The sequence below is a fragment of the Pagrus pagrus genome (assembly GCF_965226575.1).
Source record: "Pagrus pagrus genome assembly, chromosome: 5".
NCBI classification, from domain to species: domain Eukaryota; kingdom Metazoa; phylum Chordata; class Actinopteri; order Spariformes; family Sparidae; genus Pagrus; species Pagrus pagrus.
Genome location: NC_140189.1, coordinates 27,232,909 through 27,258,073, shown reverse-complemented (window position 1 = coordinate 27,258,073; position 25,165 = coordinate 27,232,909). Strand labels below are relative to the sequence as shown.

The 25,165-nt window shown below is 41.2% G+C and overlaps 1 protein-coding gene across 4 annotated transcripts; it reads left to right on the top strand.

The window, feature by feature from the left end:
- Positions 1-1,996: 1,996 nt before the first annotated feature.
- On the top strand, positions 1,997-22,601 carry LOC311257113 (uncharacterized protein). 4 transcript variants are annotated; one of them, XM_084352580.1, is made up of 20 exons: positions 1,997-2,244; positions 3,896-4,064; positions 4,154-4,247; positions 4,387-4,564; positions 5,329-5,525; positions 5,815-5,918; positions 6,237-6,301; positions 7,371-7,635; positions 9,113-9,294; positions 9,974-10,099; positions 10,272-10,400; positions 12,306-12,428; positions 13,152-13,287; positions 13,849-15,338; positions 15,863-16,717; positions 17,052-17,374; positions 17,537-17,636; positions 17,850-18,441; positions 19,232-19,360; positions 19,788-22,601. In XM_084352580.1, the coding sequence occupies exons 4-19, from the start codon at positions 4,403-4,405 to the stop codon at positions 19,345-19,347; spliced, it is 4,965 nt and encodes a 1,654-aa protein (XP_084208706.1). In that variant the 5' UTR covers positions 1,997-2,244; positions 3,896-4,064; positions 4,154-4,247; positions 4,387-4,402; the 3' UTR covers positions 19,348-19,360; positions 19,788-22,601. The 4 variants fall into 4 exon arrangements, with proteins under 4 accessions (XP_084208706.1, XP_084208708.1, XP_084208705.1 ...); XM_084352581.1 differs by lacking the exon at positions 1,997-2,244 and adding an exon at positions 3,397-3,472; XM_084352582.1 differs by lacking the exon at positions 3,896-4,064 and having other exon boundaries at positions 19,791-22,601.
- The last annotated feature ends 2,564 nt before the right edge of the window (positions 22,602-25,165 follow it).

Genomic DNA, 25,165 nt, shown 5'->3' with positions numbered 1-25,165 from the left:
TTTAAAATAATTCATTTTTTTAAAATCTTTTCATAACTTCCTTTATACCAGAAGGTGGCGGCATAATCAAAGTGACCTTGAACCAGAGTTTCAGAAAGAACATGTACAGTCGATCTAAAAATATGGCTTTCCTCGCAAAAAAATAAATCCCTAGGCTCCATTTTTAAGAAATATTTAACAGATGTATATTAGTGCAAAAACCTTTCTTGATAAGTTTAACTTTTTTATTGGTAATTGAAGATTTCTCTATCTTAGATGTAAACTTGGATGTCTGTCTGATGTCTGAGTTTCCTTATACAAATACAGAAGATAGATTCTATCTCTCAGAGATGGAGGGGCTTAAATTTTAAAGAGCCTAACCAAGGGACTGTTAGACTTACGTTTTATCTTTATGAGACACTGTAGTAAAGCACAGCACAAAAAAATGTCTTCAGATCAGTCATAGACTTTCAAAAGACAAGAGGATGCAATAAGCCACCCTGCAGGAGTCCTCTCTCAATAGTTATAACTTCACATAATGTCCCATTTACACCAACTATTTTCCCTCGAAAAGACATTTTAAATGTTGAGTTCTGGGCCTCCATTTTGTGGGAACACTAACATTTTACCTTTCAGGTGTGATAGGCAATCAAGACAAACTTGAGATGTGGTTCTATTAAACAGAAATCTCTCCAGAGTCTTTCTGCAGTATTACCCAGTGGATTAAAAGGTCGACTGGGTCACTAAGACACTGCATTGACAGTCCAAAGGCAATCTTCATGTATGGGATCAACATCTAGTTAAAATATCTTAAAGAATGATAAAGATGTGTCAGCTGAGCACTAGTTGCACTAACTAATCAAGACATAACTCGATATATTGTTGTATATTGTTGACAACAATGACCCTAAATCTGTTATGTTGGAAAGATGTGCTGTTGGGTTTCCACAACAACAATAGTTATAAAGAGAAATAATTATATATTATCAGTTTGTTGATAATTTTAGGAAAGTACCACATCCACAAGACCAAATGTAGACACTCAAAGCCTCTATTTATAGTTTTTAAAAAGGAAACCAAGCAGTACATTGAAACTATTTCTGATTTAGAAATTATAAAGCTGCAAAAATTTTGTATTTGTGCTCCTTGTTTAATGTATTTATTTGAGAACTCCCCCTGGCTCTGTTCTTAACTTGTCATTTTATTTGTTAATGACTCTATTTGTTGTGCATTGAATGGAAAAAGAATGCAAGAATGGGAAAAAATTATACGTTTCACTCAAACAGCAGCTGTTATTGTATTTGTGGTGAAGTTAACTGGTCAATAGGATTAAGATAAATGTCATTGATAAGAATATAAAAGGATAGTATGCCAGTAATGAATTTATATTTTTGTATGACAAAGATAAAAAGTAATCTATATTTTTTTTTGTATGTTTGTATGTGCTGTTGGTGTTGTTGCTTTGTTGTGTATTGTTGCTTCTACTTTTTACTGTTATTTAATCTGTAAAGCGACCTTGGGTTCCATGAAAGGCGCTATATAAATCAAAGCTATTATTATTATTATTATTATTATATTTAGACAAGCTTAGGGAAAAGTTTAGACCATTAAGGAAGCTGGTTTATTATCATTCAGTGACTTATGGAGAAGGAGTGGGATTGAATAAATGATAATAAATAAGTGTATACTTCTTCTCACTCCTTTTCGAAAATGTAAACAAAGTGTTTGACAATTTATTTTACTTTATGCTTTTCATTGTCTGTAAATGTTATATGTTTCACCCTCCGCTATACTTTTTATTTACTTTGCAATATTTCTTTATTTATTATTGTTGCCTGTCGTTTCTTGGTCTTTACATATCCGAAATAAACATTTCAATCAATCAATCAATCATTCAATCAATCAAAGTGTTGTCGCTAGAGGTCATCAGAGGTTCATCTGCCGCCGCGAGGACTTTTCCCAAAACATTCCCCCGCTACGTCACTAATCCCCGCTCCGCCTCGTGCCACAACGACTCTGTTTCGGTTGGTTTGTCAGCAGCACGAGACGCGCGGCAGAGTGTGTTGAGTGAACTGACAGGTTGTGAACGCTGTCAGCTAGTTAGCGTCTTTCGTTATCTTCGGCTTTTGTTTTTAAAAGCGGTCGTCGGTTCGTTGCGTGTTGAAGCGGCGGGTTTCGCTCTTGAACAGCGGTGGCAGAGCGCCGCCGCGGCTCTGAGTGAAGCTCCCGGGGCGGCTGGCGCCCTTTGTACCTCTGAAGTGAATGGTAAGTAGCTGTGGTGTCGGGGTTAGCTTGTAGCATCATCGCTAGGTTAGTTGTCAATCACTGACCGCTGGTGAACCAAACACCAACACGCGGTAAAAATGTCTGCCTGTGTCGGGTCGTGGCACGCTGCTCGCGATGGACGTTACAGTGAGTTTAACTTTTTGTTCTCTGGAGGTTGTCAGTTGTCTCTTGTTCTGTCTGAACCTCGTGATCAGACGTTTTTACACCGCAGGCCAGGGGCCAACTGTTGGACCTGTGCCTCCTCTGATTACTGGAAACTAAACCTGCTCTCAGCCAACCTGCTTCATGAACATTCAGCAAGAAGGGACGAGTGATGTGTTTGTGTGGTTGGCGTGAAGATAAGAGGTGTCAGTGACCGTAATACTACAACTAGTGTGGCCATCTCTGACTAACACAAACCAAGAGTAGGAGACTGACATTAGGATGTGTTGGTGTGACAAGTTGTCCTATCTTTAAAGGGGCACTGTAGTCTTTGAGAAGAAATTCAAACACACTTTTAATATTTATAATATAATGAGGTACTAATGCAGGCTCCAATATTTTCCCCATAACTGAAAAAACAAGCTGTTCTCAGATGAAAATAAGAAAGGTGGCAGGGTCCGCCAAATATAAACAAGTGAAACTGTATGAAATTGTGTTGTACTTTAAGGTCAGTTTGAGTCTTTTGATTTAGTTTAAGGCAACATCATGTTCAGCTATGTCATACAGCTGTTGTCTTTTATGACGTGGTTGAAGACTATTTAGATTATATATGATTCATTTAGCTAGTTTTAATGTCTATATTCTAATATCTCTTTTTCATCAGATATTGGATACTTGTCTCTGTCTGTTATTAAAGATCTTCTTTCAGCAGCTGTACAGTAACATGGGGACAAAGCAGGGGGGGTGACATGCATCAAAGGTCACCAGCTGGAAGCCAGTGAGGGATGTCACAAGTAAAAAGTATCTAGAGCTGCAACAATTAATCCATGTCTATTCATTACTTAGTTGATTGAAAGACAATTAATTGCCAGTTATTTTGATAATCAATTAATTGTTTTAGTTTTTAGAGCAAAAAAGTCAAAATGTGCTGGTTTCTGCCTCTTGTATGTAAGGATTTGCTTCTTTCTTTGTTATTAATGATAGTTAATGAAGAGTCTTTGAGTGACTGTCCCTCTACAGAAGTGTCACTGAACGGTCTTTGTTGCCACGTTGGGTGTTGTATGAGGTGCGTGTTACACAAGTACACCTGTCAGTTCAGTTAAATTATTTCTGCCATCCTTGTATTCAGGAACAGGTGAACACAGTGACATAACCTGTTAGCAGTGACAGAAACTATCTGACAGGAGTTGCGGTGTTAATAGCCTTGAGGCTGGAGTGCATGTCAAAACTGAATTCTTAGTTAACCTCTACATGTTTTGTCAGGCTTTTTTTCATTTCAACACTCTCATTTTATTACACTATGTACTAAGCCCTATATGTATGTATATATACATATACTGTATATAAGTGCTATTTAATGCAGTGTTTGTAGATTAACTTGAAAACAATTGCCATTTCAGAGGCAATCTAATTTGTTCGGTTTTATATGTGAACATGTCACTGTTTTTGCAGAAGTTTGAGAGAGAAGTGATTTATTTTCAACTTGCAGTGCTCTTGGAACGTTGCAGGCAGTTTGTGTTGGAAAACAGTGAGTCACAGCTGCCCAGCGGTGACAACCAGTGTCTCCCTGAGGGATCAAAGCCTTAGCAACATAACATATTCAAGAGAGGACACGCAGCTAGAGGCACAGATGATTGAAACATGTTTAGATACACGTGGTATGGTCTGGAGCGTTTGTCACAACATAAATTGACATAGAACAACCTGCACCTTCACTTAACAGGCCTGTACTTCCTCTTTGTTTCAGACTGTGTGTGCTGCCAGCTTCTTCACTCCAGTAACTGACTCCCATGCCTCCAGAAACTGTCTGATTCTGGATCTGTGGACCAGGAATAGGACAGGTCAGCTGGCACATTCTCTCATGGATGCAAAACACAATCAGCCACCTCAGCTTTCAGAAGTTCTCTTAAGAATATGAAGGAAATGTTTTTGATGCAGGCAAACTGAAAATAGATTTTTTGTGCTTTCTGACCCCGGCAGGCCCAGGCAGAGAGAGATGAGCTGGGCAGAGGAGGACTGGACGGTGGGGCTGTCTGGACGGGTCCTGCAGAAGGTGAAGGAGCTGCAGGTCCAACAGGAGCGACTGTCCAGAGAGAACAAACAAAAACAGCTGCAGCTGGACAACATCCATACTAGCCTTGAAAAACAGACTGTGAAGGTACGACTCACATGGTGCAGTTTCCCTCAAAATCAATTGGTGTGACAAATAATTTTGAAACATCATTTGTATATTCACAGTTGTTACTGTCGGCGTGTAAAGCTGTGTTGTTGACAAAAGGAGTGTGACCAATTTTGCACAGGAATGGAGAAGTTGAAATTAAGAACCAATTAATAAAGAACCAAGCAGTTTAGTCAGGATGCTTAAGAGTTTGTTGGGCTGATAAATTATGGCTTATTACTCATTTCAAAGTTTATTTTTTAATAAATATTCTTATCCAGTTAGGTAAAGTTAAAGTCTGGTTTGTTGTGCCTATGAAAAGGTTATGTTGTATAGTACGTACGAATAGCATGCACTGAAAGCCAGTCTCAATATGTTACCAATTAATCACATTCTCAGTATAACAGTATCATCACGATTCATGTAGCACCAACCTTTATGAGAATGCAGTTATAAGAGGCAAACATTTGTACATATTATGCTGTATAAATGTTTGATACATAAAAACACTTTGCAGGTGCCAGGTGCGTAGGAGAGGGACAAGTTGAACAAAAGTTGCAAGCAGACTCCTGAATACTGTCTGACTTGCAAAAATAAGTGTATTGCATGGTTTCTGTGCAAGACGGTAATCAGGCAATAATGTTTGCTTGCAATGTTTGGTATAAGTACTTGATAACATGTACAATAGTCAGTCTGTGAGGATTTGTTATTTCAGTTCTTGTAATTCTAAAATATGGACCTTTCTCTGCCCCTCCCCTGCCAAGTATGAAGAGGTGCGTGGGGAGCTCCAGTCTGTGCAGAGGGAGCTGCAGAGGGTTCAAGATGAGGCCAAGGCAGCGGTGACCAGCAGGGAACGTCTGACCCAGGAGCTTCAGACCAAGCAGGCTCAGGCCTGCTCTTTCGAGGGCCAGCTAGATGCTGCCCGCACCCTCAACAACAAACTCACACAGGAAGTCAAAAGGTTAGGACCAGTGGAAATCAAAATTGGGACAATTAGCTTCTCTGTCAGCTCTATTTTGAATGTGTCCTGTGTGTTAGTTGTCCTTTTTGTGGGGTTTTTTATTCTCTTAAAGGACAGCAGAGTTTTGTTCCTTGACAATAACCTTGCTGTAGCAGTAAAATGGGTTGATGAGAATGGTGCCATATTAAAACACAAATCCTTCATCTGTTTCATTGGATCATACTTGCTTCTTCCTGGACTTTCAGTGTTTCCTTGCCCACACTGAACTCTTCTCCTCTCTCTCTGGCAGGCTGGAGGCAGAGCTGGAGAAGCTGCAGAACAGCAGCAGGTCAGCAGATACCACTCTGTTTTCTACACCCTGCTGGAATACAACTTCGCCCTGGGAACACAATGGTACAGTCCTGTAACTTTATTACTGCTGTGTTTATTCTCTCTGCTGGTTTCTTCCTCGTGTCTTTTCATTAATGCACTGTACAGTTTGGAAAATTAAACAGAAAAACTCCAAGGCTCCCATATGAGCAGAGAGGTTATAAATAAACTCCCTTGAGCTCCTGTCCTCTCCCAACCCTTCACTCTCTGGGGACTTTTGTATTTCTCTTTCCCCTCTTGTCAGTAAACCAGTTAGGCTCTTCACTTTGCTGTTTCTCTTCAGCTTTGGTGATTGATTTTAGCTACTGAGCATACTCCATATGCTGTGTTTCTGCCCTATAGGAAGCAGAAAGGAGGAGAGGTCGGCGCATCAAGATGAAGGACAGAACCGGTCGATTAACATCCGAGTAAGTACCAGTATGTTTTTATGCTGAGTTATGCTTAGGCTAGTTCAAGACCGATTTGGGTTTTAGCTGAAGCTGTAATTCTGTAATTGTAGGAATTGACTCACTCCAGTTCAACAGAGCTTCCTTTCTTCTTCGTTTTGTTACTTGATTTATTAATTAACAACAGTGCTGTTGTCATGTCTCCTTCAATTTCAATACAAATTCCAGTAAAAAGACCAGAACCAGCAATGTGTTAGTACTTTCTGACTTCTGTGGCTCTCAGCCCAAAGCGCATTGGTTTAAGACAAATATATTCATAAAACAGCAGGGCAAATGTTACTCAAGCAAGTGGAAAAGAAGAGTATTTGTTGGGGATGAAGTGCTAAATAAACTATAGTGACTATGTTCTGAACCGTTCTGACTATTTTCAGCTGTGGATTGGCTGTTCGGGTGAGTGTGAAGGTAGTGAAACTGCATTTGTGGGTTTAACTTAAAATAAACTACAGCACCCACATTCACCTTAATGAAGGAATATGTCAACCAGTGCAACCACATGGCTCATTGATAGTTTTTTGTAAACAATGGAGGTCTATGGAACAGAGGAATCACGCTTTGGCAACAGAGGTTAGGAACGTGACATAATTATTGTTTTTTTTCTTTTTTTCATGCGAATTGTTTACAATAACAATTGCCATACAGTAAATACAGTCAACTTAATTTTTACCCTTTTTGTGCAGAGCTAGACTCCATCACAGTGTACTGGGTTTTTCCACGTGTCAAAGAGAAAAAGTTTTAACAACTGTGTGCAGTTTAGTTTAACTCCTTACACCTGATTGGTAACTTTTCTCTCAGCTTCCACTCTCTTTTTCTTATATTCAGAAAGTGTTGTGTCATAATCAGAAACACATGGTGGGGCTGTACAGAGTCAAAATTTTATTCAGGAAGTATCATGAATATAACAATAATGAGTCATAGCCAAAGTGAAAGTGCTTGATCTGTCGAGCCCTGCTTTCTGTAAATTCTGCTAAAATGTTCTTTCTCCTCATCCTGACACCCGCCTTTGTCTCTTTATCTAATCTCCCCCCTGCAGCAGCGCCTCCAGTTCTCTGAAGTGGCCACAGCCTCGTTACCCAGACAACAGCACAAGAACACACCCAGCCGCCATCCATCCAACCAATCCGACTCCTTCTCCACTCCCTCGGGTGCATTTCCGTGGGAACGGGATGACTTGAGGCCAGCAGCCAGGAGACGATCCCCGCCCTCTCCCCAGATGCCCCGCGCTGAGGTCATCAGTCAAGGCCAGTCGGAGCAGGGGATTTGTGGGAAGGAGAAGGACTACAGGGCAGAGACAGACAGTGAGTGGGGATGTCAAATGGTCACCTTGGTGATATGGCACGACTGGGTGTCGCCCATTTATACACAAATACAGCTCAGCACGGCAGCCCGTCTCTTAAAGCAGGATTAATGAAGCTAGCTGGATAACTGTACAAAGTAAGACCAGGACACAGCATGGACTGAACTAAACAGAAATTCTGGGTTCTGGTCAACGCTTTTATTAATTTAACTTACCCTTAAGCCCTGCTTTGTGACACTGAGGCCATGATTTCATAATTTAGCCTTGAATTTTGGATGTTTGTCACAGCTGTTACAGGGTCTTATAGACATCGATAAAACAGTGTCAATACAAATAGGTTTTCAGATGCAGTTTGCAAATTCAACGTTGTTGATTTATATCAGGACTGATGTAATGCTATTTTAGATTTGCTGGACTGTAGTTAGTGTGATCTCGGAAAGAGCAATAAGGCCAAATGATGAAATGTTATTTGTTGAGTTTTCAGGTCTGATGGGCTACCTCCGCATAAGTGCAGCGTTGTGACCATCCTGAATCTCATGTACAGTTTAACCTCAACAACACCTATTACATAAGAGGTTGTGTAGAAATCATTGGCTCAGCTGGAGACTCCTCTGCTTGCTCGCAGGCCAGCTTTATGGTGGAGAGTGACTCTTAGTGCACTGTATAATTGTGACATAACACTCCTCTTTCTCTCAGCTGTGCTGTATGTGTGTGTGTGTGTTTACTTAGAGGAGGAGGGGGACAGTTCAATGTGAAACAAAGAATGCTTCTCTTAGCTGCTGGGACACAGATGAAGAGAGGCGAAGCAGTGTATACACTAGGTGTGCTTTTTGCCATGGTGTATTTAAGTCATACTAGGATTTTATTCAGGGAAGTAGGGTTGTGAAAGTAAAGGAACAGGGAAACATATTGGACAGACAGTGAATTGATTTCATTCGTGGCTTTGGAAATCAGCAGCCTGACATCCACAGGCAACAGCTGCGGTTGTCAATAAACCAGTTGGTATAGACTGACCCCCTTTGTGAAGACCCAGACTGTGTGTTGCAGCTGTGTCGTTGACTGTTGGTCAGTTATAAGAAACCAGATTATTCTTGCAGATAATGTGGAAAAAATCTTTCAAAATATGTGTTTTCCTAGGATTTCGTCTCCCTTGTTGTCTCTATCGCTTTCCACCCACTCAGTCACCTTTCTCCCATTTAAAGTTGAAATCCTCTTACATTGGGAGGATTTAAATACTTTTGTAGCTTTCATTTCCATCAAAGATTTGGACATCAGTCTTTGTTATTGTTGTTTACTTCTGGATAATGGTGGATAGAAATGCAAACTGTATATAATATGTAGTAAATAAGGTTAAATGTTCACAAACTGGTGTTGTCCTTTTAAGGCCGTAAAAGATCATGTTAGTGGTGTACTTGTTTCAGTAAAATTAGTTTTTATAAGACGTGGCTTTAAACTCTGTGTGTCTGGTCCGTTGTCAGCATTGCGGAGTCGTCTGTCAGCTCTGGAGGAGGAGCTGTGTTCGAAGGCCACGATGTTGAAGTCGATTCAGAGTGAACTGACACAAGGCAAGAAGGATCTCGCTGCCAGGGAGCTCATCATTCAGAAATCCCGTGATGAGCTCAGCCTGGCACACACACGCATGGCCCAGGAGAGTGAACGGGTAAATAGATACACCACTACTACTGATACAACTGGTTGTACTACTGCTACTGAAGTGTTTCATTCCAGTGTTAATGTTCTCCGTTTCCCTTAAGCCCTGTTGTTTTCACAGAATGGGTGTTGGCCCCATTTGTTAAAACATTTCTCTTTGACTTCCCCGAAAATGACAAACATGTTGGGAACATTTACTGCAGTCACAATCAGTTATTATCAGCAACACTGAAAAAGGTTGCAGTGGAAGAGCCGTGCCCTTCTGCTCTGAGCTGTAAAACGATCCAGCTGATATTTTGTGAAATCTAACCATTAGGCAAACGGTGTACAATGTAGAGCACGGACTGGGAGTGGCTGCCAAATCTCCCATTTATTGTCTTGTTTGTAATGTTAAGCTCTCAAAGTGTTAATGCTTTCCTGATGTTAGAATGCCAAGTGCAGGACCTTGATCAGCATTACAAGATTAAAACAAAGAAAACGGAGTGAAAAACAATGAAACCATTGTGTTAAAACTTATACATCAACGCAAGATGATAAAACAAGGTTAGAGAAGCAGCTTACATACACAAAGACACAAACATGCCCACAAATTTGACAATTTACACACACACTTCAGAGCAATTGAAATGTGACTAATTTCAATATTGTCATTATGTTGTCAATGTTAAAGTGAATATTTTTTGTGGCAGGCATCAGGAGCTGAGCAAAGGCTGAAGCAGCTACAGGAGGAGCTGAAGTGTCAACGGCAAAATGCAGAGAGCAGCCGACTGCAACACCAACAGCGCTCCAAGGAGCTGGAGAAACAACATCAGAGGGTGAGACAGAGAGGGATGAAACATTAAGAGAATCACAGAGAAACAACTGAGGAAAGCAGGAGGAAATTTTTCAGAACTTAATTTTTGTGCCATCCATCTAAAATAATAATAATAATAATTTGTTCCACAGTACAGTATAGAGGCTCATATTGTTGCTGTGTGTTGCCTCCAGGATTTGACAGAGCTTCAGAAGGAGAGGCAGTGTCTAGAGAAGCAGCATCAACAGGAGGTTAATAAGCTCAACCAGGAGCTCCAGCAGGCCAGGACGCTCCACAATGCCCTGCAGGCCCAGGCTGACAAGGTACATACTTACACAAGGTCACAAAATCCTACACATGAACAAGGCAAACTAGCTCTCTAATGTGCATGTTCATACACATTTGCCAAGATAAAGCCTTTAAATCAGATCACTGTCAACACTGGAAACTGAGGAACAAAGTGACATTCTGAACATATTGTTTGTATATTGGTTCATATGTCTGCCATGTTTTTTCAGCTATTTCCTGTTTCTTTTTCCTGCTTTCTCTGTCTCTATCCCCTCATCTCTCTCCCTCACTCTTTCTCCTGGGACTTATATTATTTGTACCAAAGGTCAATAAACTTATCTCACGCCTTCTCCCACGCTTGCTTCTTGCCCTTGTTGTTTTTCTCTCACTCTCTGTTTCACTGTCTCGCCCTCTGTGTTTCTGTTTTCCTTTTTCCCCCACCCGCTCTCCTCTCCTCTCCACTTCGTCCTCCTGTCCTCTCGGTTTCTCCCCAGTGGAAAGGTTAAGAAGTGAAGGTAATGACCGTGTGACTCCGTCTGACGGTGCCGAATGCTTTGGTTATGAAGGCGTGAAACAATCTCATGACTTGTGTGTGAGAAAGAGTCTGTAGCAAGAGAGGCATGAAGGCTGCGGGATGAGGGTGAAAATAGATGTTATTTGTATGAAGGTGTGTTGAGGCAAGTTGCATGAATGTAAAGAAGGTTGAGTGTGTTTTTGCTAACGTTTTTTTATTTCGTGACAGAATGCTGTGGTATTTATTTCTTATCAGCTGCACAATAATACACATTTTAATCTCAGCTCAATGTTACACTTGTTGACACATACAAAATAAATATTTCCTTGACCTTAATTCCTTTGCTTTTAGACATGGTGTAAAAATTCTTAACAATGAGCATTCATTCTACCCACAGTGTCCCTTAAAACCTCACTGTAAGCCATTTATAAACCACACAGTCGTTATCTTGTTATATCTGATAAGGCTACAGAGAGTAAACACAGAAGAGGCACGGTTGTATTGAATCAAATCACATACAAAATCAGGGACATTCAGCTGCTGATAATGCATGTCATTGCAGCCGTGTGTGCAAAAGGAACATTTGCATAAGAAGAAACTGGAAAAACCGGCAATCTCCACGAAGTGTGCTGTCACAGAAAACTGAAAATGATCTGCTGATTTGATTTGCATGTAGACATAATTTATGAGCAGTGGCAAGTTGTTGCAGGAAATATGGTAAACAAATTACAAGCCCCTGCTACTTCTCTCGATAGTAATGAACTATTTACTGAGAGCACTACGTACTATATGTCATGAACTTAATCTTAATCTCTAAAATGCCTGTTTTGGCCTTACTTAAAGTTATTGGATCAATAAATGTGGTAGAGAAAAGTCTGTATTAGTGGCAGACGTTTAATAAATTACCACTCCAAAAGCTTTTTCTAAAGTTTGCATTTAAAGACGAAGCCTGTTACTGTTTCCAACATTGACTGAAAGGTAGCATTAGACACAAGACTAATCTATAAAGGCTGAAGATATGATCACTAAAATTGGGACGGTATATCATACAGTACTCTACAACAAAATTACCTTTTACACCCATGACATGAGATAACGTGCAGACTTGATGAAGAGTGCAGTGAAGTGTGCAGAATGAGCACTGGTGGGAAGCCGATCAGCTTGTTTAGGCTTCATTACTTTCCCCAGAGACGTAGTCAACACATTAGACACAACTTAAGCTCACTATTGATCACTGATGGCTCTCCTGCTTCCCGTTCCCTCCACTGGTCCCAATTCCTGTTCCTACAACAACTTAATTTCTTCTTTGTTGTTTTTACTTCTTACCTTCTTCTATTGTTTTTTCTTATGTCTTATCCCTCCAATCCTCTTTGATTTCATTTCCCCTGTTTTGTAGCAGCTACTAAGTAAAAATATCCTCCATCAGTTGTCCCTACAGAAGCAGGCGTTGGACAAAGAGTTGGACACTCTGAAAGAGAAACTGAAGTGGACGGAGGGACAGCTGCAGGAGAGCCAGAAGAAAGAAGCACAGACACAAGCCAAACTGACGGTAACACACACACACCTTACTGATGGCCCTGAGTCTTGTGAGTCAGGGTCTGCTTGTGTTAATTATTCATTAGCTGAGCGGTGACACATAATGAATTTTTAAACAACCTCTATATGTGCCATATGTCAGTCTAAGATTATCATAAGAAGTGAGCTGTAAATAATTATTAAATTGTGGCTTCTTCAATCATACAGCTGCATTATTATGTATTAATACAGGGTGCAGCATTAGAGAGCATTTCACAGACCTAAAGCAATAAGTTGCCTGATATTCATTTCTTATATTCCCTCCCTTACCAGTCACTTTGGCAAGAAATGAGTCTTTGTCTCATACCATACTTTGAAGACTGTAAAATACTCATTCTGGATGGTGAACTGCTTAGCTTGCACACAAGAAAAGCTAGTGTCCGTATGCATCAGAAAGCCTTCACTAAAACTAACCAAAGCTCAATACAGCGCCACAGCAGAGGATGTTTAACACCATGGAGTAATTTGTTTTTGGCAGTTCATAACTTGTATACCAGCTTGCAACATCTGCACTGCTGCTTTTAGCAATGGCTTGTCTGTGTTTCGTTGCTATTGTGACACTGTGTTTGTACGTAGCTCTGAAGACATTGCTTATACACAGTTATTCCTTTTATGGGTGTCCTATTGCACAAATATAATCTAGTTCCATCCGACTAGATTCAATCCACCTCATTTGTATTTTTTACCCTCACATTAGGAAGCGGTGCGTGAGGCCGAGGGTGTGGCAGTGAGTCTGGAGCAGAGCAGGAAGAAAGAGCGAGCTCTGGAGGAGGAGGGGAGGAGACTGGCAGAGGAGCGAGCCGACGCCCTTCGTCTCCTCAAAGAACTGCAGGGTGAGCACTGAGCTGCGGGTGGGAGATAGGACTAATCCCCAAGATTTATCGGATATGTGCTGATAATTATTATGCTTATGTATTATGCTTTGGAACTAGAGATAGTATCTTTTCTCTTTCGTTCCATCTCAGGGAGGTCAGAGGTCATAAGTTCGTATGTTCTGATTCAATGTCTTTCTTAAAGCAGCAGGGCAAATACTTGTTGACACAGGGGCTTGAACCAGTGTCCTCCAGTGGACTCCATATAATTACTCAGACCAGGTCAAATTTTTAAGGAAAAAATAAGGCTTATATTAGTGGATGAGTCTTAATGACACGGTGCATGACATTCATGTCTGCTGTTCAGTAACTGCCACGTTAATTCCCCTCCTGTCCCAGTGCTGCCCTCTGCTGGTCAGTGATACCCCATCCAATTTTCTCAAATCAGAATACCATCAACTATTCCAGTAATACACATTAATTTAAAAAAATCTTTACTGCTTTTCCTCCAGCCTATTATTTCTTAGCACATATGTGGTCTTAAAAAACATCATCTTTGTGTCTCTTTCCTTTAAACTCCAGAACAAAAATCTGCCCCAGCACCGGTTGTACAACCTGTCCAGTTTTGCCCTGTGGGACAGGGTTTCTCTCCTCAACCTTCTTACCCCCCTAATTCTCGACAATCAACTCACATCAGGAGGTCCACCACTGCCACCCTAGCTGAGCAGAAAAGGGAAGAGGATGTGGATAAGAGAAGGGCAGAGATTACCGCATCTTACCCCTCTGACAGAGAGCCAGGGGAAGGCATCGACTCAGAACACATCAATGTTCTTCTCTCGTCAGACTCTGAGTGCTTGCAAAGGGAAGGACACGGAAAAAGAAATGACGAGGAGGAGAATAAGAGGAAAAATGAAGCGATAGAGAGTGACAGCTCTGGGACAAACAAACACTCCACATTTGATCATGCACTCTCTAGTTCGTCTCATTCTGCTGCTGGTAGGCCCACAAACAACTCTATGGATGGTGATCGTTGCAATTTGATGCTTTCTGCTGAAGAGATACCTCATAAGTCTGAGCAGGCCAAGGCCTCTGAAAACCTCAAGAGGGAGAATGCTGCATTGCGCTCAGAGCTTCATGATGCACGTGAAGAACTGCAGAAGCGACTTGAGGACCTGGAAGCCCAACGACGAGCTGAGGCAGAAGCACGGACCCGGCTCAAACAGCTCAGCCGAAAACACGCCAGTCAGTCGGTGGAGAAGGACGAGCAGGACAAACAATGGAGGGCACAACTGGAGAGTGAGAAGGCTGAGACAGAGAGGTTGAGGAATACCATTTCTGCTTTGGAGACAGAGATGAAGCAAGGAAGGGAGAAAAGTGAAAAGACTGAGAGAGAGGAGGCGGAGGAGAAAAACAAAGCACTAGAAGACCGGGAGAGTGAAATGATCGAGCTTAATATCCAGCTAAAGAAACAGCTAGTGGATGTGAAGGCCCAGCTGGCTTTAGAACGAGAAGAAAGAAAAAGGGAGGAAGAGGAGAGGAACCAAATAACAAATGCAGACATAGATGTAAAGAAGGAGCTGAGCATGAAACTGGAAGAACTTAAAACTGAATTGGAAGAACTAAAGCGTAGCAGAACAGAAGACTCGCTGGAAGATGAGAAACTCTCCGTTGCCAACAGCCCGCTGACGTACCTGACTCTCCATGACGATGAGCTCAACTCTAACATGGTTCACTGTGACAACGAGTTCCTCCTGTCGCCAGAGCAGCACCTCCTCTTCTGTCAGTCCACCAATCAGCACAACGTGCTTGTATCTCAGGCAACAGCAGATCTCATCCAGGAAGAGCGAATAGTGATAGATCCTGAAGTGGCCTCTGACCTGGAAGACACTAGACAAAGTTATCTGGTAGGGTCTTCCCTGTCAGACCACAGAGCGATAATATCTGGCGCCCAGAAGGATGAGTCTTGCTCCTCAGATCTGGCGAAAGAAGTGAAACACCTGCAGAAGGAGAAGGCAAAGGAGACAGAACGTGCTAACCAGTACCAGGTTAAACTGGTGGCCCTGCAGAGCCAGGTAATTAATGGTGCACACAGATTAGTATATTAAGTTTGTCTCAGTAAAACAATTTATTATTGTTTTTATACATGTTTCTCTACAGTTGTTTATTACTGCTATAAAGTAAAGGTGAACTTTAATGTTCCTGAGGGACTTTTAGATAGCAGTCAATAAAAAATTCAGAAAAACTGTGACAATTCATTAAAACAAGGACAATGTAAAAGCCAATAGTGGATTGAATAAAAGAGCTCATATCTGTATTTATACCTCTAACAAAGCAAATAAGACGTGTAAACGGTGCTGTTAGTCAAGTAAGATGACCTGAGCTTTATGTGTGACCCTGACTTACATGTCAACGTTTAAGATCATGTAATTATACAGCGCTTACTTGACTGCATGCATTCATTTCTTTCTGTAGTTTGCTTTTGTTTTTCGATTGAAATTACCACAGATATTAGCAAATGTTAGAACTGAAACAAAAAGTAAAGCTTTGGCTATGGTGGCTTCACTTCAATGTTTTCTCTCTATTTTTTTTTTCTTAGGTGACACGTCAGACCCAGCAGCTAACCATGGCCTTTGAGAAACAGAGTCAGCACATCTCTGGTCTCCTTGTTGAGCTGCAAGAGAAAGAGAGCACCCTCCTCAGCCAGGGAGAGGAACTGCAGCGCTACAAGCAAGAGTTGGATGCACTCAAGGCCCAAAAACAGGAAGAGGAGATGACGGTTAAAGGGGTTGAGGATGGGGAACAAAAAGGAGCACGAGATGAGAGGTCACTGGAGATCTCAGGACTTCAGCAAAACCAGGAAAAGGAGGGTGCTGTCTCTTCCCTCACTATAAACTCACAAGAAGACAGTGACTCTAATGCACAGAGAGATGCAGGTCAGGAGTCAGCAGAGATTATTACATCTGAAAGACCAACACCTGTTACTGACAATAAAGCATTGTGGTCAGCAGAGCAGCATCCAGACAAGACTCAGAGTAACCATGTCCTTACTTGTGTTATGGGAGAGAAAGAGTGCAGTCAAGATGGAGGAACAGCAGACGTGGTCCCGGAACTGCTCGCTCTCCGGCAGGAGAATCAGCTGCTGAAACAAAGAATAACCAGCTTGACCGTCTCAGACACCAGCACTCCAGTGCTACACACTGATGTTGAGAACCAAGAAGACCCAGTTAATCAAAGCCAAAACACAGGAAATGCTCCTCTGCCCTGCTCAGTGGAGCAGAGGTCACCCATCGTGCCGAATGACATCAGCAATGGTGTACAACAGTCGGCGCTTGAGAATGTGAAAAGGATTGGAGATGAAGGAGATTTAGAAAGGGAAGATGGGAGGACTACAAGGACTGAAGAAGTGCTGGAGGCAGTGTATCAGCTTCAGATTCAGCGCCTACAGCAACAGGTAGTGATTGTGTACTACCTCTATATTACAGCAATGATGTGACATGTGTTACTGAAGAAGAGAGACACACATAGGTTGTCAAGTTAATCACATAGACAGGGAAACTGAATATATATCGTCCCTGGGAACTGAAGTCACATCCTTGTTTTGAATTTATTTGTTGTTCCGTATCTTACATCAGTGGTGGAAAAAATATAATTTATGAAGTATTCCCAGTTATCTTAATCACTATATAAAGATTGACTTGTAAATAGCCTTGTGTATTTTTCCACAATGAGTTTTATTTGGGAACTGTGTTTGATTCAGCCTGTCCTGTCCTTCCCCTTCTGTCCAGGTGGTGGAGCTGAACGTGAAGGTACGGGCTCTCTCTGAGGAGACCCAGGAGCAGACCCAGGAGCTTGCTGTGTGGAGACTGGCCTCCCAGTCAGCTCCAACTTTTGACCTTACCAACACAGACAACCAGTCTGAGACCCAAGACAAGATCTCTGCTGTTAGACAGTCAAACCAGCAGCAGACTGATGAGATGACGCAAGCCCCGGTTCAGGCAACTCACCTGGATGTTGAGGAGAGCCATGGTAATATGACACTCATCAGAGAAGACGAGTTACTCCTCTCCTGCACCTCCAGCAAACTGCAGGGCCGCATGTTGTTCTCCAGGTAACGCACTCATAGCAGGAAGCAATGAGAAATCTGACAATAACTAACATTTGAAGTGATGTAAGGTGATTAGCTTCAGTTTAATGTTTAAGTATGTATGGGCTTCTGATGTCTTTTTCTGTGTATGTCTTTGAAAGCTTATTTTTCTTGTTGTACCTTAAGACTGCAGCACAGCAACCTTCCTGGACCAAAGATTTTCCATCCCTCTAAAAAGTCTGCATCCCCTCCGGAGTATATTCACGACACTGCTGAGATTGACAAGGTGATTTTTCTCAATCATCACTCTTTTACATTTGATACCATGAAATGTGCGTTTAGGCCTTTTATGTCAAGGTTTTGTAGAATATTTGAGGTGAATTTAGAAGTTTTACAGTTTTGCAATTTTACAGGTTTATTTGACACTTAATTATTTGGCACACATCTTTCTGAACATATAGGATGAGGCCTTTAACTGTTGTGTTTTTCTCTTGTTCAGGACTCTGAAAAAGAAAACCAAGAGATTACCCTCTCACGTCAGTCAAATATCTGTCAAACGCAGCAAAAACAGAAGACGGACAGTGAAGTTATCCAAATGTCATCTGAGAAAACGGGTCAACAGCATGTCACCAAAGATTCTCACAGAGTTTCAGGACCAAAGCAGACCAAAACAGCCGAGTGTCACATGGGGAATCCAGATGCCTCCAGACTGACCAATGAAATAAACACAAACATTGACTCCTCAAAAGGAGATGCCAGGACAGAAATGAAAAGTGTCAGCAGTCAAACAGAGGAGAGTTTGTATCCTCACAGCTCTCCACCAGCACCCGAACTCCATTGTGCATACACACAGACTGAGGAGGAGGAGGAAGATGATGAAGACGAGTCAGTGGAATCACCTCCAGTCTCTCCTGTCCCAGTAACTGAGGAGGCTGTGTCAGCTGACAGGATCTTGTTTTCAGGTTCCTTCCCTATCCCAGCTGACCCGGCCCGTCTGGCTGAAAGAATTCGCCGTAACAGGACGCAGCTTTCAGCCGCCTTTGACGACACAGAGTATGAACCCTATGGACTGCCGGAAGTCGTCATGAAAGGTAACTCTATTAGCTGTCAAGTACTTGAGGCTTGAGTAGTATTTGTTTTGTTTAAAATTGCATCAACACGCAGTTTTATTCTCAAATTTTCACTGAAAAGAAGCTCCATACCTACAGTCTAGATCCTCTCTTGACTAACTGTAAACAAGATACTGTATATATCTCTTGTCTCTTTGTGTCTATATACATGTCTTTTTTATTGGCTATTAGACTTTCTCCTCACTTTCAGTCTTAGTGGTTGGCTCACGTGAACTTTTTCCCAATCCTGTCTTAATGCTGGATCCATTGATATGATCTTGTATATAATCTCAATGTATTCTGACATTTTCCCAAAATGTCAGAATATTTGTTTATTGGGAGAGAATATTATTTGACAGTCACCGTTAAAATCTGAGCCCTGCTGTGAAAGCCAAAACTAACAAAAGTTTAGGGTCAAAAGTTTGTTGGGACAACAAAAATAAGCAATATGGCAAATCTCCAATTGTGTTCCCAGAAATTGCATAATACTGACACCAAGTTCAAATTCTTCCCAGATGAATTAAATGGTGCATTAGAGTTTGGTTGTGTAACATTAATAGTGTTCATGTGTCACTGAATATCAGAAGCTTGATGAACTTGTGACTTTCCGACTGCTTGATACACAAACAGCAAGTGTGCCTGCTGTTTGTGCTTTTTCCTCTCTGCACTCCCTTTATGTGCCTTTTGATTTTTGTGCTTTACACTCTGACCTTCATCTACTGTCCCCTGATCCTCTTATTTATTCCTGTCGCCGTCTCCTCCTGTCATGCAGGTTTTGCAGACATCCCCAGTGGTCCCTCATGCCCCTACATTGTGAGGAGAGGTTTGTTGGGGACAAGTGTCGTACCTGCCCCTCAGAAAAACCAAAAGCAGGAGGAGACTGATTAAAACACAGCGACAGGTAACCTCCAGAGACGATCCCTAAACACCGAGAGAACTAGTAGACAACAAAGAGAAAGATAGTTGATTATTGTGTCTCATTCCTAGGTTGTCAAATACTGATGCTTTGGGTCGGGACGTTGGCCAACATCGGCCAACCCAAAGCTTCAGTATTTTTACAAGCTGGGAATGAAACGGCCACTTCAAAACATTTTAAACTCTTGGAAGTTTTGATGGGCATTTTTTCACCAGTTTTAACATTTTGTAGACTAAACAATAAACCATTTAATTGAACAAATAATCCGCAGATTGATAAAAGGAAATAATCATTAGTTGCAGTCCTAGAGCCCATGTTCATCATAATCATGGAAAAACTAAATATTGTATTACATTTTTATTGTTAAATGTTTTGACTATCCAAGATTAATAAACATGCTATCTGTCTACAGAAGTGGTGGAAAGACCTGACGACTGTGGCTTGACAATGAACATCAGTGATGGACGACAGCAGCTATACAGGGATGCTCCACACACCAGCAACCTGAAGCACTTCAAACCAGCACAGGGCCGGTTTAAAAAGTGCTGCAATCACTCATGGACTTCTGTGCGTATGTGCAGGTAACTGGGCCTGCACTGGCAGAATGAACACCTCCACTGTGGATCTAAAATGTCTTAATGGTCACTGGCTCATCCTCTAATTGCTGTGTGGAGACTTAGCTAATGCTGTCACTTTACACCCGCCTGTATATTTAGGAACAGACGTCGTGATTTACTGATGTTTGTTGATGTTTGTTGAAGCCAACAACCACTCTTCCAAAGGGACTGTTTAGTTTTTAGCAACTCTGAGTTAACTTATGGGGCCAGCCTACTTTGAATGAATCAGTGCCTAGTTGATGTTTCTCCAAACAAGTGCTTATCAAGATAAGTTTGACTTGTTTTCCAAAAAGGGTGAAGCCAAGAGAGGCCTGTTGTGATGATATATTACATTTTCTTCTTTATAATCCTTGAGGTGGCTTATTTATGGACACTTGAATGTGTTTTAGTGAGGGCAGGTGTTTACAGAAATTGTGTGAAAGCGTAGCGAGCGTGTGTGAGACATTAGCTGTGAATATGAACATGTGTGTCCTCATCTTGATGTTACTGTTTGTATATATATATGTGTGTGTGTGTGTGTGTGTGTGTGTGTGTGTGTGTGTGTGTGAGTGTGTGAGAGAGAGAGAGAAAGAGAAAAGAGGGGCGAGCATGTCTTATGACTCAGTCTAACCTGCGATGGTTTCCGCTCCTTGTATGGTGATGCACACTGCGCTCCCTCTCTCCTCCTTTTGCTGCTTTGCTTCTCTGTCGTACACTAACGAGCACTCAGTGGTCAGCTCTGTGATCCATTTACCAAAAACTAACATTTGAAGCTTTACTTTTATTAACAGAGCTTTCAGATAAATTCAATTGGTTTCTTATATTTGATCAGATATTCTTTATTTGATTTGATGTCTCTGTTTTTGGTTTTTGCACATTAGTTACAGTGTTGTAGCCAACAGTAGCCAACATGTATGTACACTGTAGATTTTGTAGATAAACTTGGAGTTGATGTACAGTTTGTATTATGCCCTATAACAGAGGATCTCACCACTTTGCATGCTTACAAGGTTTGACCAGATAGTTAAAGATAGGTTCACATTTTTCAAGTCTTAAACAATACTCACACGCCCACGTTGAAGGAGACAGGAAAGAGTTAAATGTCGTACGGTTTCTCTTGTCCATACTCTTTTACTAAAGTAGTTTTAATGTAAGGGAGGGGGCAAAATCCACAGTCTTCATCATGTGTAAAAGTTTAATAGATGCTGATATGAAACATCTCTGGTCTAGTAGCTTGATGATGTAATGAATATACTCGCAGCGCTAGCTCAACAAACTTGATGCCAGTCAGTCATCATAGCCCATGGAGAATTTCTCTATTTTCTCCAGCTTAGCTCAGTCGCCAATGAGACAGGAAGTTCACACAGTTTATTCAAATTGTACCATCAACTCTTGTCTCATAACTCTGCAAGCTATTGCTATTTTGTGTAGGTATTAATATGCTGATGTCCACATCCACTTTATTTAACCATCAGAGGAGAATAAATGAAACTGAATAAAGAAACACAGCTAATAAGCTACAATACCTTCAACCGTTTTGGACTATCCGTCTCCTAAAAGGTCAACATAGCTTGTTATTGGTCAACCCCGTGAATTCATGGGTCAAGATTTACTGTGTTTTCCTTATTCATTTTAGCAGATTGCCAAGAGCGATATATGCAATTGCAACTGATATGCGAGATGCACAAAATAAGAAAACAACTCTTTGAACGGTTTGCATCACGTCCACCTAATTTAAGCATTATTTTATCAGCATGTCATCTTGGCAGAAGTGTTCATTTCAGGGTGTCAGTAAATCATTTTAAAGCTTTTATCTTCTGATACTGATGACATGCTGATAATATTCTCAGTGAATCCATTAATGCGGCAATTCCATTGGAATAAATTGAAATCTTTTTAAAGTATAGTCTCTTTATGTTTTCACCACAGTATTTACTTGCTGAGTTCTGATGGAGGACCACTAACAAAAAGAGGGACTTTCATACTACTCAGACAGTAAATTTCGAAGATACCTGCCAAAGCTTGATATTAGCTTCTAAAATAGGACTGTGAGTTTTGTCCCCAATTAATTACACTGTAATTACCTTCAGAAAACGTCTTTGTGGCCAGTATGGACAAGGGGAACCATTTAAGGAGACTGTTTATTCTTTCAATATAATTGGAAGCACGTGAGTATTGTTTTAAGACATGAACTAAATGTGTACGTATCCTTTGAAACCTTGCTGAGCTCTCTTCAGTAACTTTTGATATAACTTCAGCTGAAGGTTTTTGAAGTGTGGAGTGATTTGGTTTTCTTATGTTAACATCAATGTAGATGTAGAGTCGTTCTCTCCTGGCCTTGGTTTGTTGACTGAGTCAGAACAGTGTGGACTGTTACTGCCCCGACTAGATGCCATTGCCATTCATTTGCCATGTTGACACACACACACACACACACTGTCCCTCCCTTTCAGCTGCCTTCATATCTCTGGGATCTGTAGTCTTTTGGCAGTGAGGTGGGATTGTCGGACTCTGAGCACAGCGCTCACTGATTAACTCACTGTGTATTTGTTGCCTTGTTTTGGACACTTTGATGTGAATGTATCTGTGTTGTGTTTGCGGCTAGAATAAAAGGCTTGCTCTTAATTTAACTGTTGTCTCTTTTGGATTCATTTATTGTTGAGCGCCTTTGAGTCTGAGAAGTCTGGCTATTGTATTTCATGTCACGATGTTCGGTGTGTTTGATCCGCTGTCAGCTGCGTGCGAGGATTTTTTGTACTGCTGACGTACAATTAAGTCTAAATGATCGCCTCGGTCCAATGAAGAGGGCCTCAAAGTGTTCAAGTGGAATATCTGTTTAATCACATAAGTATTTCCGCAATTATCAAAGTCCTCTTCCTTTGCCTCTCGGTCACGAACGCATTATTGAGAAGTTGCGGAACGCTTTAAAGGAGCACACTCAAATAAAATAAAATTAAAGAGTGAATTGAAGAGTAAGGCTTTCCAACTTTAGAGTCTGTTTTACTTCATGCTGCAACGTCTCCTCAAGTGCAAGAAAAATTGTGTGGAGCATAACTCTGACTTTGAAGAAACAAGTGTCTCTTTTTACTTCCCAAAAAGACAGAGGTTGGAAAGGCGAGGATTTAGAGAGCTAAGCCCCCCCACGTCCACCTCAGGAAACTCCGGGCCCTCTGCTCTTCCTCTGCGGTGACGGCACTTAATCACACTCGCAGCGGAGTAATGCTCCTCCTCCTCCTCCTGATCCTCCTCCTACGATCTTCTCCTCTCTGTCAGAGTGATGTAGGGTCACGAGAATGGGGAAACACCTTCCAAGGAGAAAACACACATGAACACATGCACTTTGACAACAGACACACATACACACACACACAGAGCTCCTTGCTGAGTGCTGAATGGTGAAAGAACGGCACATGCTGCAGGAGATAAACTTGGATAGCAACATTTCTTCAAACTGAAGGTAAGACAAGTAAAAATTGTTTGTTTTAAGAGAGTTATTGAGAGTTAAAATATCAGTATTTCTAAGAAAAGAACGATTCTGTTGGTCATTGTCCCTTCAGAATTAGAAACGTGTGTTTTTATCGTGCATGCTGCTTGGTTGAGATCCGGTTGCATGTGTGGCTCTTTGGCCTTTTACCCAGAATTTGTTTATTTCTTTTTAACTATAAGTTACCAAGTATAGAAGCAGACTGTCACTTTGATGTATGAAAAAATTATTAATCCCCTGCTCTGTTTTTCCTGCCAATATCTCTCAACCCTGACACTGCCGACAACACAGTAATTTTAAGTGCAACATTTGGAAAGTAACTGAGCTTAAAACTTGTGTGGCTTCAACATTTGATAAGCTCATCCTTATTTTCATTTTGTGCAAACAGAACAAAATGTCAACAAATACATATTTTTCAGTGATACTTCTGTAACGCAAAACAGTCCTGTCATTATTTTTAAGGATAATTCTTTCCCAGACCATGAAACCAGTGGAGCAGAGTTGTAACATGTGATTTCCTTCTGACGTCAGTGATGGCCAACTAGAAAAAAGAGACATACTTTGGGGGGTAGTAACATTTAAAGGAGCTTTATTTTCTCCCAGCGCTGTAAATTCTTCAGTAAATACTACATCCTCATCCACAGACGATCACATCCATCCCTTGAGGTTTGTCAGCACAGATAAAGGGGTGGAACAAAATCTTTGTTTCTCGAGCTGTGTCTGACTGTTATGTTTACAGACGGGCCTCTTTTAGTTGTCGTACAGTAGAAACAATACGGTCACTCAAATCCAGCAGTGAGCTGTTGGCACTACAGCAACTTTACTTGCTAGTCTCACAGACCTCACTGCTCTGTGTAATGATAGAAATAGCTTTTTTCTAATTATTATTTCGACCTTATTTAAACCCAATACATACAGTGCCTATGAAACTGTCTGTAAAATGTTCATCTGAACTGTACAGTCACTGCAGCTATCAAGTTAACATAGTTGGATGTGTAATTTTACACCATGCAAGCTCTCAAAGGATAAATTCAACCAAATGACATTTCAGTCATTATTTACTCACCCTCATGCTGATGCAGTCAGGTGAAGCTGCGTAGCCTACGAAACATTTCTGGAGCTTCACAGCAAAACAGCGTTGCAGCATTCTCCTAAACAACGAAGTAGATTGGGACTCATCCAGCATAATCCAAGTCACCACAAGCCCAGAGATCCCAAATTGATTTGTAATGACCCTTTATGTGCAGTTGAACTTGTGCACCCTCAGATGGCTTGCTTTTTTATTTTATTTTGTTTTATTTTATTTTTTAAAAACTTTTTTTAAACAAGTCCCCATCTGCTTCAGTTGTTAAGGAGTTGATGTGAAGCTCCAGAAAAGCTTTGTGGACTAAAAAACTTCACCCAAGTTGATGAGGAGATAATGACTGAATTTTCATTTTTGGGTGAAGTTACTCTTTAAGTTTCCACATCAAACTTGTGTGAGTTGCATACTGAAGCACGATTGGCTCCAAAGTAGTTGTGATGTCACAAGTCATACCGGTACGCACACGTGTTGAGCTGAGGTTTAAAGCGAGCACATAGAAACTTTCCCTCTTCAGCGGAGCAATTTGAAACTCGGCACATGCATCATTCTGCACAGTCCAATGAAGAAACACTAAGAAACACGTTTTTCAGTGGAAGAGGACCCCCAAACTTTGACAGTTAAACAGG